At 36.8% G+C, this 16,503-nt stretch overlaps 1 protein-coding gene across 18 annotated transcripts in view; it reads left to right on the plus strand.

Moving 5' to 3' along the window:
• The window catches only part of TCF4 (transcription factor 4), a 433,335-nt gene that overhangs the window by 354,857 nt on the left and 61,975 nt on the right, over positions 1-16,503 (plus strand). For all 18 annotated transcript variants that reach the window (XM_072605977.1, XM_072605989.1, XM_072605981.1 and 15 more), the window contains one exon: positions 13,536-13,641. In XM_072605977.1, the coding sequence (XP_072462078.1) occupies positions 13,536-13,641 (106 nt within the window). The remainder of the gene's footprint in view (positions 1-13,535; positions 13,642-16,503) is intronic.

The following is a 16,503-nucleotide window of genomic DNA, read 5'->3' on the forward strand; positions in this document are numbered from 1 at the left end:
TTGTGTACATAGTTGGTGTTACTATCTTCTCACAAACTACATTTGTTACTGAGTCACAGGTGCTCAGATATGTTGGTTCCACTTTTATCAATGATAAGGAATATATTTCTATGAAAATATTGAAAATCTGTTCCATTTTTCCATCCATTTGTTGTCCTTTAGGTTAGTCACTAAGTGCTTTCAGCTATTCTGGCCTGTTTTAAAAAAAAAAAAGTTCCATATTTACAGTTTTAAGGATCGAGGTTTGAATGTTCATCTCTACCACTTATTAACAGTATAAAATTGGGAGTCATTTAATCTTTCTGAGCCTCAGTTTCCTCATCTGTAAAATTAAGGGGTTGAATTAAGTATTTTACTTAGAGACCATTTAAGATCAAAAACTATTATTCTGTGATGATCTGGGTCACAATCTTTAATACAGTTCCTGGCACATAGAAAGTGTTTAAGAATTGCTGATTGACTTGACTTTCCTTCCTTCCTCGTGGCATTGTTAAGAGTGTAAAATAAGGTAGCATGTAAATATACTTTGATTTGTACAAAAAGAAATCCCTTTTTGTTATTTTCATTAGTGCTTCGTGGTATAGTTCAGTGCTGTAGAGGCTTTCAGTAGCCAACATGGGGTAAATGGAGTACATATACTGAGTGAAACATTTTTTTTCATGACTGAATATTTGAGTTAGAAATTTAAAATTCTTCCTCTGTAAAACCACCTTACAAATATATGAAGTGTCTTCTTAACTAGGGAGAAGGACAGTTTCTCACAGGCCAGCAGAAAGATTGCTGGTTAATTTTGTACAGTGCTAAGTACTATGCTTTATGCGTAGGAGCTCCTTGATAATTTTGAATTGGTTATATTCTGTTATCTCTGACTTTGTATAAGATACATAAATTTTAGAGAAGGGGAAGGTAGATATTTAATGATTTAAATCATATCTTAATGACTTGGGGGTGGATGATCTACTCTGAATCAGACCCCTTGCCTTCCTGCCTTCCTATTCCCTGCACTTTGACCTTTTTTAGTGCTGTTGTAGAAGGGAAAAGAAAAAGAATTACAATGTGAATCTGATCATTCTAATACTTTTTCGTAGCACTGACCTAGAGGTGAAAGTTCAAATTAGCAACATTTTGAATTTATTGTGGAAAAAATTCATTTAAAAATTTGCAATTGTGGTTATGTTGGTTATGTGTATTGCGTCGGGGAAGGTGAAGTAATTCATTATCCAAATGAATCCAGATATTTAAGGAGTTTCTTGGTTCCCTGCGTGTTCTTTTGTATATACTTTTATGACACCACTTGGTGGGTTTAAGGAGGGATATTGCTAGACAAATAAATATAAAATAGTTATGTCCCATGGGTAAATGGTGCTTTCTACTGTTTACATGTGTGTATATGTATGTATATCAGTCTATGTGTATGTGTGTGTGTATATATCTATATATATATGCATATATATGTAGGTATATATACCAGACTGCATGTAAAAGGGAGATTGAGAACATTGCTGCTTGCAGAGATATTTTTAAGGCTATACAATTTCAACAGTTTTTACACATGAAACTTTTTGTTTGTTTTCTCCCCCAGGTGCCTGTATTTGTGTCTATTTGTAAATTTATCGAGAAGAATTACTTACAGGATGCCCAGCATCCTTCACTTAAATAACAAGTTTGCAATCAGTCTTCAGCCATGTTGTGACTCTCCACTGAAGGGTTCATTTTTACTCATTTATCTTAATAACACTTAAATATTACTAAATGAATGATTTCAACTCTTGTAGCTAGCTGTCTTTTTGTGGAGTTATAATGTTTTTCACCCTGAGATTATCTGTGTGTTTTATTTTTTCTCTGTGGTCAGCATCTTTTGGAATATATGTGGGGAACCAAAACTTGACCAGCTCTTTTCATTTAGGTCTTTTATTTAAATGTCTTCTGAGTTTTAGTGTGAATACTGGTAAGTATATTTAGCACAGCCCAGTGGAGAGGGGATGTGTTGTAATGGAAATACATCTGGACTGGGGCCTTATCTTAAGTTCTTTCATGAACTGGCTTCAGCTGACCTTGAGCAAGTCACCTAATTTCTCTGGATCTCAGTTTTCCCATCTGTAGAACCAGGGGTTTGAAACAGAGACTCTGCAAGGGGCATTCCAGCTCGTGCTTTTTAGGATTTTCAGATCATAAAGGCAAGAGAATGTCTCTCAACAGGAGGAATTCAGTAAGGAAAGGAAAAAGAAAAAAATACTCAAAATCTAAAAGCTGCTGTTTGTAATTTGTTCACAAATGTAGGAGAATAAGCTATATCGTTACATTCTACCATAACTCCTTTGTCAGAGACAAGAATGACTGACGGGGCTACCGTTCAGGAGTGACATTTTATCTGTATGAGCGCTCCAGAAACCTCTGTAATCTTTCTGTTGCAAAGCTCAATATCAATTGAAAGTGTTCTAACAAAAATGGATCAAAGGAGAATTCTCTTCATACAAAATAATTTTTAGAGATTATACAAATAACAAATAGACACACAAACCAGAAACATGGTGCACAATGTTTCCGGTGCTAGTTGAATTTCAGAGGGATATTTGATTTCTTAAAGGGACCTGTTACTTACTCTCTGATCCCAGTCTGCTGAAATTATTGCAACAAAATCTGCAATATTCATCTCGCCTAGTCTAGATGCCATCTTGGAAAACCTATTCAGCTTCCTTTGATTCAGGCTTTCTCCTTCTTGAGGCTTCTGGGGGCTTTTTAATCTGATTATTCTTTTATTTTCAGTGTTATTATGTAGCCAGTCATGTCGCTTTATACTTTGGACCTCTACTTTCCATTGATTTTTTTTCCCTCAAGCAAAGCCTAATGAGTTTTCTCAAAGTCCTTAAATTTTCTCAATTTCCAAAGGAAATGCTGCTCAGGTATTGTAGAATTTGAGAAGGGAAAGGACTTTGCATACCACTTAGTGTGCTTCTTACCCAGTTCATGAATCCTTCTACAGTATTCTGTTAGATCATATAGACAGTGTCAGAAAAACAAACAAACAAACAAACAACTCCATTGATGAGTTCACTACTTCACATGGCAGCCAGGTCTATTTTTAGCTATATCCTTATATTTAACTGAAATCTTACTCCCTGAAACTTTTACCCAATTGGTTCATATTCTGCCCTATGGCTGCAAAAAGAATAAATTCAATCTCTCTTCTATATTACCTTTCAGGTATTTGAGGGCATCTATCATTCCCCACTCCCCAACTGAATCTCTTCTAAACATGTCCAGTTCTTTCTGTGGTTTGTCATATGATACTGTGTGGTATTGAATTTCCTCACCATTTTCATCACTTCTGTTTTGCCAATGTCTGTTGTAAATTTCTGTATCTACAATAGAGCATAGACGCGATGGAGAGGGAAGGAAGAAATTCTTTAATAGAATCTTCATAGGGTTTGCCCTGCATCATTTAATATTTTTTAATGACTTGGATAAATACGTAGATGGTATATTTAATAAACAAAACTATGAAGGATAGCTACAGGACAATCAGTATATAGAAAGATCTTGATAGATTAGAACACTGGGCTAAATCAAATGAGATGGAATAGGGGAAAATTCAAGATCTTGCATTCAATTTCATAAAATCATTTTTGCAAATAGAATATGTGGATAACAACTCATCTGAAAAAGATCGTGTGGTTTTAGTAAACTTCAAGATCAATATTGATCAGTAGTGTATGGATAAATATTTTAGACTAAAAAGGTCTTATTGTTTTAAACCGCTTAGACATTTTTTGCATTTCTTTGTGCCCTCAGCACTTAGCACAGTGCCTGGCACAGAGTAGGCAGTTAATAAACATTTATGGAGTTGACTTAAAGTAAGAGATGCATAGTATCCAAGACTAGTGAAGTGACAGTTCTGTTGGATTCTGTCCTTTTCAGACTTCATATTTTAATGGTGACATTGATAAGCTCAAGATCCGTCAGAGGAAAGGACAAGGATATTTAATGACTTCAGTATCAGACATCAGGATGAGTTAAAGGAACTGTGGAAGTTTAGCCTGGAGAAGAGAAGACTGAGTGGAGACATGAGAACTGTATTCAAGCATTTGAAGGACTAGCATATGCAGTAGAGATGAGATTTGTTCCTACGGGCCCCAGAGGGCAGGAGTAGGTGCATTGGGTAGAAGTTTCAGAGAGAGACACACACACCCGTTTATAATAGCTTGCTTCCACTTCTTTTGCCCCCCCTTTATTCTAAAACCTCTGCCGTCTGGATTCCAACATAATCTTTCAAATGAATCATCTATCTCCATGATTACCAATTGCCAGATCTAATGGTATTTTCTCAGTCCTCATTTTTCTTGACTTTTCTGCCACATTGGTCTTGCTGAGCACTCTTTCCCTCTTGATACTCGATCCTCTTTAAGATTTCAGGACATGCTCTCTCTCTCTCTCAGTTCTCCTCCTTCTTGCCATCCATATCACACCCCCTGTGACTATTATCCAAGCTTTTGTCCTAGACCTTCTCTTCTCTCTCTTCATTGTGTGTTACTCAGTGCCCTCATCTGCTCCCACAGTTTTAGTAATCTTCTCCGTTCTGATGAGTCCTAGATCTAAATATCCAGCCATAGTTTTTCGCCCAAACTTTAGTCTGTTACCACTAATTGCCTATTGATCATTTCAACTGTGATGGCCTCTAGAGGTCTCAGACTCAAAATATCCAAAACATTATACTTCCTCCAAACTCAGCTCTCTTTTGAAATTTCCTATTTCTTAGATTATATCACCATCCTTCCATTCATCCTTGGCTCACCCTTCATTCTCCTTCATGCAACATATCTGATCAGATGCCTGTAAAAGCAAGCACCCTAGGACACCCAGGATGGCCTGCTAGCACAGGTTCTTTATCTGCCCTATAAAAGAAAGACATCTTCAAAGGGGTTAACAGTTTTTCTTTAATTAAACACATATAAGTCATTCACTAGTTCAGGGGAAAGGTTAACACCCTGAACACGGAGAAAATACAAATAGAGAAATTAGCACAAAGATCAACAGGCAGGACTCCAACTGTCCGACAAAGTAATACAACCGCCTACATACACAACTGGAAGAAAGAACACCAACAACATCTGAATAGTCAGCGAAGGGAGGGAGTTAACAAACAGTTACTCCAGAGACCCATCCAGGGAAGCAAATTACCAGCCTCCTAGTATATATAACAAAGACTCAGCTCTTGATTGGCTGAAAAGCTTGAAAGTCCACGTGCTTAGTGCCTAATTGGCTCAGCACAGCTGTGAATTATCAGGGTTCAAAGGAGATTAATCTCTCAGATGCTCACAATTTAGCCTGAGCCTGGGAAACTGAACTCCAAAAAGAAAATAACAAAAAGCCTACTTTGCCTAGGCTTACAATGCCAAATCTTGTTCTTGAATGTGTCTGTTCTTCACTCACACAGCAATCACCTTAATTTAAGCCCTCATCCATTCTGTCTGGATTATTGCAATAACCTCTCACACACCATCAACTTCATTGTCCCCCTATTACTTTCTTGGTTTGATTTATATATAAAGTTCTTCACAACCTGTCCCTATCCTAACTTTCCAATCTTATTACACTTTACTAGCTTCCATACGCTCTACATTCTAGCCAGATTGCTCTTCTGTCTCTATGCCTCTGCACAGTCAGTCTCCTATGTCTAATGTAATCCATCTTAATCTTGGCCTCTTGGCATCCCTGATCTCCTTCAAGATCTATGTACCTTCTACATAAGACATTTACTGGTTGTACAGCTGCATATTCCTTTCCCTTGCAGGTAACCTTGGTGGAAAGGGATTTGTTCTTTATATTTGTTCTGGATTTTGCCATATATTTGTTCTATATCTTATACAGCGTGTCCCTAAAGTCTTAGTGAAATTTCATGCTTTATTAGCTTAATATTACTAACTTCAATGGCTTTATCTATGCTATAGCCTTTGGGATACCTTGTGTGCATGTTTTCTGTCCTGTTAGAACAGAACTGTTTTGCTTTTGTCTTTGTATTTCCAGAACCTAGAACTATGCCTGATAAATAATAGACCTTTAATAGCATCATGATCATTCATTAAGTACTTTCTGTGTGCCAGGAACTGGGCTGTAAAGAAAGGCAAAAAGAAATGCCCTATCCTCAAGGAGCTCACATTCTAATGGAAAAGACAGCTTGAAAACAACTATGTACCAAGGAGACATATACTGGATTCATGGGAGGCAATGCCAGAAGGAAGGTGTGAGTGGGAGGAGCAGAGATGATGGGAAAGTGAGACTGGGAAATTCCTGTTGTAGAATTTGAGCTAAAGTTTGAAGGATGCTAAATGTTTGTTAGTTACTCATCTAGCCTTTTCAATCAATGTCAAGGATACTGCTGAGATTCCTGTTTCTGCCAGGTTAGGTTACATATACCCTGAGTACACTTTCAACTCGGAGTTTTTTTTATTGTTTCTTTCATTTTGATTGTTAATGCCATTATTGACTTCAATTAATGTCATTAAAGAGCATGGTAAAGAAGAGAAAATTGTATTTGGAGTCAGGGAGAGCCTGGGTCCTGATCCTAGCACTGATCCTCTCTAACAATGGGATGGGTATTACTGTCTCACCAAATGTCTGTCTTTCAGTTTATCTGTCTCTCTGTCCCTTTCTCTGTCTCTGTCTCTCTCTCTCTCTCTCTCTTTCTCTTTCTCTCTCTGTCTCTGTTTGTTCTGGATTTTGCCATATATTTGTTCTTCTTCTAACTATAGGACCATGGGCAGGTATTGCTGTCTCACCAAGTGTCTCTCTTTCTGTTTATCTATCTGTCTCTCTGTCTATCTCTCTGTCTCTTTCTCTTTCTCATCTGTAAAATGAAAATAACCTATAGCACCTATCCAGATGGAGTTATTGTGATAATCAAATGAGATACTATATTCAAAGATCTTTGTAAAGCTGAAAGCACTGTATCAATCACAGCTATTATTATTAATTGGGGAGAGAGGGAGAGTGTATTTTTTTAGCAGTCACATCACGCTATTGACTCATTGAGCTAGTAGTCCTATAAGTATTGTCTTTCTTTCATGAGCAAACAGATTAGAGGCTTTGTGGAAAGGAGAAAGTAGGATCCCCTAGCTAATGTGGTTGGGTGCTTGGAGCAACTGATGAGTAGTAATATGTGGATGGTTGGGATATTGTGGAAAAACTGCCTCTGCTGCTGTGGGTAGAGCTAGGACAAGACATTTGTGAAGATTTTAGGCTAATTTTCAAAATCATGCCCACTATATAGTACTGTCTGCTGAAGGATGTGAGTTTTAACTGTAATGCGTGTGACTGCATTTATCGCTGAGCCTCCTATGGACATATCTCTCAAGACTTGCATTTGCAACAGATGTAGGTTCATAATCTAATTGTAAAGTCTCAAGTTCGTAATAACTCTACTTTTGGAAGTGGTTATGAAGCATGACTGGCTCCTGATTATGCCCCCAGTTAGAGTGACTACAATGGACTGGTAGGTAATAGCTCTGCACTAGAAAAGATCACTCTTTCCCATGGAGATCCCAGAGTAATCCTGCACCCTTGGGGACAAAGGAAAATAAGGAATGTCAAAGACTAGGTCAACCACAGGTATTTATGAGAAATAAGATTAGATCAGATATATGCCATCTTTTATAGCAAAAGGACATGTTTAGAAATGGATGCCAGGAGCACTGAACTAAAGTAGGACAAGAGAAGGGCTAAGAATTGCCAATTTCTTCATACATACCTGGGTATTTCTGGTTTTTGTTTGGTTTGTTTTTTTGTTTCTGGCATCTGCCATAAAAAAAATACAATCTTGTGTTGTGTCTATTGAACCTTTAAGCTTTCACCTCTTGGGTCTTCCCTTGGAAACTGCCACCACAGTGGTACTTCATACATCCTGGGTAAAGCACCACTACCTCCTCTTGTTTGTCTCTATGTCTTTGCCTATCATCTCTGTGTCTCTCACTTTTCTCCCTCCCACTAAGCTTTTCTCCCTTTCCTCTCCCTCCCTCTTTCCTCTCTCTCTTCTGCCTTTTTTTCTTTCCTCCATCTTTTTCCCTCTCCCTGTCTGTCTCTCTACCTGTCTTCTGTTAACTTCCCCTTTTTCCCAAACTGAGAAGAAATACAACTTTCTGGGTCTTTAGATCCCCTTAGATCCCCTTACAAGACAGTTGAGTCAAGCCTTGCCAAAACGACTGTTATCCCACCAATATGAGGGACAGTGTGAAGTAGTGACCTAGTAGAAGTGGCCTTGAAAGTAGGAAGATCTAGGCTGAAGTCTTGCCTCTGACACGTACTACCTGTATAACCCTGGGCAAAGCACATAATTTGAGGAAAAGGATATTGAAGAAACCCCATACCTGAAACTTCCTATGCTTACAAAATCACAGGCTTGATTAAAAAAAAATCAGTGATATAGACAAACCTGAGCGTGCCCCACCCATCCCTATCTCAACCTAGGTTGGTAGCATCCTAGTCTATTCCATGAGCCCAGAAGGTCTCAGCTCTCCCATATGCCTGGTATCTGATGACACTGGTTCTCAGAGATTACCCTTTTTCATACACTTTTTTCCCCAATTAACCTTTCCTGTTATAGTTTATTTAAAGACCATACAAACTATATGTGACTGAAATATATTTCAACAAGATTTCTATAAAATTCTTGCAAAATACAACTAAAGGGTTTTTTCTGAGGTTGCTGTTCTCCCCTCTTATGTTACTCATACCTCCATTAAAAAATCTTGCAGCTGGATATTACGGAAAGCACACTCCTCTAGAATCAGAGGATGGAGTGAAGTCTTACCTTTGTCATTGATTTTTTTGTTTGACAAATAACTCACATGGCCCAAATTTTCTTCATTTGTAAAATGAAGGGATTGGACTAGTTGGCTCCTGAGGACCCTTCCAACTCTTACAGTGTTGGGGGAAATAAAATGCTTAACTAACATGAGCGTGAATATTTTTAAACCTATTAATGATGCCTGACGCTTATATAATGCTTTCAGTTTTGCCGAGACTTTACATACATTATCTCATTTAATCTTTACCCTAACTCATTGGAGTAGGTGTTATTGTTATATGCCTTTCACAGATAAGGAAACTGAGGCAGACTGAAATTAAGTGACTTACTTGCTCAGGGGTGCACAGCTAGCAAGTGTCTGATGTGATGATATTTGAGCACAAGTGCCCCCTGTCTCTTAAGTCCAACAACTATCCAGTTCTCTGTGCCAGAAGTTCTTCTGTTCCCAGAAGGGAAGAGATAGTGCTTCATAATTTCATAGCACAGTCAAAATCTGTTTCCCTAAGGGCATCTGCCTTTGCCACCAAGTAGCCGCATGACTTTAAAAGGAATCACTTCATCTTTCTGGTCTTCAGTGTCTCTGACTGTAAAAGAAGGAATTTGGACTAGATAATCTCTGAGGTCTCCATCAACTTGAGCTTTCTGTCATTCTGTAAAATAAGACAGTCATGGTTGTTTAAAAGACAGGCATGGCTTAACTTCACTGCAGGGTAGATACATTTTGAAATGGGTAAACTGCAACTTTCAGATGGAAGTTAGATAATCTGAGCCTGTGCTATTGAAAACAGGATATTTTGAGAATATTTGGAAAGTCCCATGTTTTCTCTGATTTTATCATCACAATGAAAAATAGTCAGAACTGAATTTGGCAAAAGCCTTCAAAAAATCAAAAATTAGATCCTACGTATAACATGAATTATCTCCTCATTCTGTCATTTCAGAGTGGATAAATATTGGTGGATTTTAGTCTTGACAGGTTTATTCTAGCAAAGGGAATTCATAAAAAGTGATCATAGGTAACTTCTACTTTTAAATGACTCCAGTTAGCCATGGGTTTCTCCATTCCTCCCAGAGAAAGTAGCAGTAAATAACCTTGAAAGAAAATAAAAGGAAGCAACTCTTCTAAATGTTGTCCAATGATGTTTTATCTAAAATATTATGTGAATGTATGTTTTAGGTTCGTTTTAGGGAACTTTCATCCAAGCAAAGTATATTATCTAAAAGGCTTTAATCCTTTTAAAATATTTTAGGTAGCACATATTTTTGCACACTTTTAAAGGATAAGATTATTTAATAGTCTGAAAGAGAATTGCCAGCTTTCAGAAAACATGACAGTGCCTCACCCTTATGATGAATTGGTACCTAATAAGCAAGTACATCTCAGACTTTTTCTTCTCAGTAAATAAAGATCACAGGTATTACAGTTGCATAACACTGCAGTTATATTCAAATTTTTAATACTAAAACAATTTCATTTGCAATTCTTTTTTTTGCAGAAAGCTGTGGTTTATTTCAGCTTTTAAAACGAGCATCAAGTGTTCCCCTAAAAACAACTGCTCCTAAAAAGAATTTTTTATTGGTTGCTTACAAGGAAGTCTCAAGTAAATGACTGTTGGTTTTGCTTGACAGGACTTTCAGTAGGGTTCTGATTTTTTTAAATGAGTTTTAGTTGTTTGGAGGGGTGTAGGGGATCTCCTGTTTTTAAATTTTATTCTTTTGGCTCTCATAACTGTTCAAAAAGATTTTCCTTTTTCTTTGGCACAGTAGAATTAGTAAATTGGGTCTTTAACAAATGGCTGTTTATGTCTAATGTCATGCAATCTAAAAACCTAATTTACATCCCACAAAATATAGAACTTATTATTTTCTTTTGAAAATATCTGTTCTAAAAACTAGTGGTTTTTTATGACATTCCTGACACCTCCCAATTTTTAAGGTCACTGTGAGGCATCCACACCACTTATTTGATGTATGTCAGTCTGCTGGCACCTCTGTGTGTGCGTATTCTCCTACATCTCTCTATGGGGACATCATTCTGACATCCTAAACCTCATATTAATGTTTGGTTTGTGGCTCATGATGTTCTGAGATAAATGTATACATTTTTTATGGTGTTGATTAGATGTGTCCTGAAAAAAGAACAGAAGCTTCTTGGTAATAGTGCAATAAGCCTTTTAGTGGTGGATTCCTCTTTCCTTTCACTGTGACCTGTGAATGTCAGAATAGGCTCACTGCCAATTTTGTGATCTGCTGCTTGCTTCAAAATGGAGGCAGGAAGGTATCCATTTTCATCAAGAAGATGACAGTGTTTCAGTCCTCCAGACCATCTGGAGAGAGGAACTTTTTAAGCAAAAGAAAATGGGAACTTTTAAAAAATTATATTTAGCAAGAAAGAAAAGGGGGAGGAAAAAACCATTTAAAGTTAAACTATACCTTATGAGTTCATGATTGTCTAGTATGCTGTCCTGTTTAGCTGAAACGTAAACAAGAAAATACACAGGCTATTTTTACAAAGAACTAGCTCCCAAAGCCTCTGGAGTATTAGTAAACGAATGTAAGTAAATTAGTTTTTTGGCACACTTGTTAAGTTTATTGCACACACAAATATAATAAGTACAAGAAAAAGAGATTTCCCCCTGATGCACGCATTGTGTGTTGGTGGTCTTATGTAGATCCAGACTTTTAATGGCCCTTTTCATGCATCTCTGCAAAGAGCTTGCACCATGAGAATTTAATATCCCAAGATATGTTTATGATTTTTAGTGGTCTTGATAGTGTTCTCTAGATTTCCCTTCCCTGCCCCCTTTTTCTTTTGGAGAACAAAGAGTTTACTTGAAGGGTGGAGTAAATGCAGAGCTTAGTTCGTAGATTTTATTTTTTGCCGTTAGCACTTATGTGAACTCTCTGCTTTTAAGCAGTAATGATAACAATAATAAAACAACAAAAAAGCATTATATTAAACACTTTGATGTTTTCAGTTTTCTAATATCCCAGGACCACATTGTGGGTGTTACATGGAATATCTGTAGTTGTATGGGAACTGGCAAAAAGCTTCATTGATATTCTTGTCTTAAACTGGGAAGTATCATACCTTGTTTTTATTTTTTTAAATCCTTAAACGTGTATTTTTTTCGTTTTGCATAAATACAAAGTCTTTTTTCCCTCTTTTTCTCTTTGTATGGCAGAGGAAGCAGTGTTTCATGTTACAAGCTGGTTTAGAACTAAACAAGGTAGAGATGGAGCATTGCAAAAACTGGAAAAATAGTATGGCAGAAGCTAGGCATAGGCCAACATTTCACTCCATATATATTAAGATATGGTAAAAATGGGTACATGATTGAAATATAAAAGGTGATACCATAAGCAAATTAGGAGAGCAAGGAATAATTTACCTGTCAGATCTATGGAGAAGGGGCGAATTTATGAGCACACAAGAAATAGAAAACATTATAAAATGCAAAATGAATCATTTTAATTACTTTTAATTGAAAAGATTTTACACAAACAAAATGAATGCAACCAAGATATTGAGAGGGCAGCAGAAAGATGGGAAACAATTTTTATAGCCAATGTTTCTGATAAAGTTCTTAGTCCTCAAATACATAGATAATTTATTCAAATTTATAAGAATAGTAGTCATTCCCCAATTGATAAATGCTCAAAGGATATGAACAGTTAGTTTTCAGATGAAGAAATCAAAGCTATTGTCATCTGAAAAAATCCTCTAAATCTCTATTGATTAGAGAAATGCAAATCAAAATAACTCTGAGGTGCTCAGATTGGCTAATATGACAGAAAAAGAAAATAATGAATGTTGGAGAAGATGTGGGAAAATTTGGAGCATTAATATATTGTTGGTGGGGTTGTGAACTGATTCAACCTTTATGGAGAGCAATTTGGAACTACGTCCAAAAGTCTATAAAACTGTGCATATTATTTGATCCAGCAATACCACTACTAGGTCTGTATCCCAAAGAGATCATAAAAAAGGGGAAAGGATCCACTTGTGCAAAAATAGTAGCTCTACTGTGATGATGCAGAATTGGAAATTGGAGATGCCCATCCATTGGGGAGTGGCTAAACAAGTTGTAGTATACGAATGTAATAGCATACTATTGTGCTGTAAGAAATGATGAGCAGATGTACGTCAGAAAAACCTGGCAAGACTTACATGAGCTGATGCTGAATGAAGTAAGTAGAACCAGGAGAACATTGGACATAATAACAGCAACATTGTGTGATGATCAGCTGTGATAGACTTAGCTCTTCTCAGCAATGCAAGGTTCTAAGACAATTCCAAAAGACTCATGATGGAAACTGCTATCCATATCCAGAGAAATAACTGTGGAGTCTGAATGCATATCAGAGCATATAATTTTCATTCATTTTTTAGTTTTCTTTCTCATGGTTTTACCCATTTTATTCTGATTCTTCTTTCATAACATGACTAACGTGGAAATATCTTTAACGTGATTGTACATGCGTAACCTATATCAGATTGCTTGCTCTCAGGAATGGAAGGGGACAGGTGAGGAAGTAGGAAGAAAAATTTGGAACTCACAGTTTTATCAAAATTAATGTTGAAAACCATCTTCACATGTAATTGGAAAAAAACAATACTATTAAGTAGGGAGAAAATAGAGTATTTCAGTCCCATGTCTCATTTCTTACACAATCACATTTGTAGTACTTGAGTCATCACAGGAAACAAACTAAATTAGTTCTTGTTCTCTAGGTTTATGCCCCGTCAGCGAGCACTGCCGACTACAATAGGGACTCACCAGGTTATCCATCTTCAAAACCAGCAGCCAGCACTTTTCCTAGCTCCTTCTTCATGCAAGGTAAGAAGCTACTTTTCAAGAAAAAACCACTTAGCAATAAATGTTAAAAAGTCTGACAGAACTCTTACTGGATCTTTACTCTGAATGCATTAATCATAAAAATGGACACCCCAGGCAGTGCTCTTTCCTAAGAAGTGTGACAGCAGTAGCAAGAGCGAAACTTTCTTATGGTTCTGAACATCAGTTTGGGGGTTAACCAGAAGTGTTGCATACTAGGTTCAGAACTTGTTTTAGACTATACAAATCTTATTAGTCAGCCTTGTCTCCTTGTCATGCATAACCCTTTTTTCTTGGTTTTGTCTGACCTAGTCTTGGCAAGGCTTCATGGGGTTTTCTATCTTGTTTTCCCTTCTGTTGGCAAAAGTACTTCCCAGGGTAGAAAGAAGAGACACGTTGTAGGAAGAAGAGCTGTCCTGGTGTCATCCTTCAACATGTAAAGAAGGCAGCAGTGAAAGAATCCCTTTGATAATGTGGTGTCACTTTCCCCAGATAAGAGCAGACATATTCAGTTGAGATTAGTAGTTACTATCATTTTTAACTTCTTCCCACTCCATTTGAAGTTTTGGCCTTTTCAACACAATTACAAATTTGATATTATTTTGATATTTGAGGGATCCAGAGTGGGCACTCCCTCAGCTAATGGAAAGTCACAATCCTCTGCAATCTTCATGTGTGATAAAAAAAAAAACCCAAAGGAAAACAACCCCCCCCCCCCACACACACACACACACACATATACACAATCTCATCTTTTAGTGGCCAGTATTTTGGTGATAGGTCTCTAAACTGATTTAGGCTGTTCCTTTGATAACATGTACATAATCTGTTGCTGGACCATACTTGAGGCCTTTCCAGTTTTCTAGTACTTATTGCACCATGGCATAGCTTCCAGGAGCCTAGCTTCACCTGTATTGCATACCCAGTGAAGAAATTGTCATGATACCCAGTACAAAGTAGTTGGATTGGTCCCTGTTGATTCATGTAGACATTCAAAGTGAGATACTAAAGAATACCCTATACTATTATTTAAAGACATGCAGAGTACTTGCCTTTAAATGTCAGCTTTTTGCTACTTGTGTCTTGCCCTAGTGGCAAAGTTGAAGTGTCTCGGTGTCTTCATCTCTTCAGAGTCAGGTAGCACACTGGTACACAAAACAGCCGTCATTCATTGGGGTCTCCTTTTCCCTTTTCAAGTAATAGAAAGAAGTTATGCCACCCATGGTTGGGAAAACAGTTCCCAGAGAGAGATTTATACATTAACTAGATTTGTGTGTGCCCAAGCCATTGACAAAAAGGTTTTCTACGTTCTGCTTTCAGTGGAGTGACCTGCTTGCATCATCCAAGCCAAAGGAGGAAGGTTAGGTAGATTAATGCTAATAATAGTTTCCTAATTATATGAAGATGAGGTGAAATATGGGAGCAAATATTGTATCTTTACAGAACTAAAAATGCCATAATGATTTGATTCTAAAAGTTAACGTTTATCATTTCATTTACACAATTTATTTGCCCAGAATATAGAAATATTTTCCTATTTTTTAAAAAGCAACATTATGGCAAGATCACAAGAGTATGAAAAATATTAACTTGCTGTGAAAAGCAATACATATGTAAAATATGTATTTTTATGAGCCTGCATTGAACAGAATTTTCAAAGATAACAAACCCTAAATAGATTTTAATTGCTACATAGTGCATCTCATTTCAGAATGTATACAGAAGCTCTTGCTTTTTAATGTAGTCTTACAAAGTCATTTGTCATACTCATCAACCATTCATTAAGAGAATTTAGCCTTGGACTTTTAAATTAAGATAGGGATATCTACACTTCTCTGATCTAAGGACTTGTTCCATATTAAGTGAAGTATGGGTTATGTTAATCATACTTTTCCTTAATACCATGATGACAGATAAAGAGGAGTTGGGCTCCCTTTTTGTGCACAAAATACTAGCTCCCATAAACCTGGCATGAATTATTGTGTGTTGAACCTTAGGTCCTGCTGAATTGAGTGCATATTAAGGGGAAAGACATTTTATAAGTTCGGTTAAAGTATATTGTGGTTGTATTACCATGTCTGCTAATTCTAATTTTCACTTTTATCTTCTAGCTAAATTTCTTAAAATTTCAAAGCCATGAATGAAGTTTTATCTGCACAGTACTTATTTAAACAAAAAAACACATAGATTATTCTTCCAAACTGCTTGAAAACATTCCAGTTTTCAAAATTCCAACATCTAGAATTAGTACTTCAGTGAAAAGCCCTTGATGGGATGTATAGTGCCCCATTCAGCTTGCCTTGTAGAAGAATTAGAAGTACTGCCAACGATTAAAGCCTATTTGGAAAAATTCTCTGCAGGTTTACTGTGGAAGTAGTCCAGTTGTTAAGGAATCGATGCCAGCAGCATATTCAATAGTAACATAAGTTTGCCTCTCCGATCCCACTTCTTCTTATGCCACCCACCCCCCAAGTGTAAAAAAGACCACAGAAACCAATACCAGAAACCATAGACCATAGTAGCAAGGGAGATTTTTAATATCTAAATTATAATATAATTTCCCTAATTTGTCTGAAATGAGAAAGTCCTAGAAATGTTTTGAATTAATACCAGGATCACAATTTGACCTGACAAAAATATTAAATGGAATTTTCAACCTTTTTGCTACTCCATAGTTTTTAAAAACCCACACCTCCTAAAATATTAAAAAAAGAACGTCTTTTCTTTAAGATATGCATGTCTTAAGTTGCTTCTGCTGAAAACCTAATATCTTTACAAAAACCCCAGAACCCACTGAGAAGCATATGTACCCTAGAGATTTTTACCCTTTTGTATTATACCACATAGCAATTCCAAGATTTTTTC

This window comes from Notamacropus eugenii, chromosome 4, assembly GCF_028372415.1.
Source record: "Notamacropus eugenii isolate mMacEug1 chromosome 4, mMacEug1.pri_v2, whole genome shotgun sequence".
NCBI classification, from domain to species: domain Eukaryota; kingdom Metazoa; phylum Chordata; class Mammalia; order Diprotodontia; family Macropodidae; genus Notamacropus; species Notamacropus eugenii.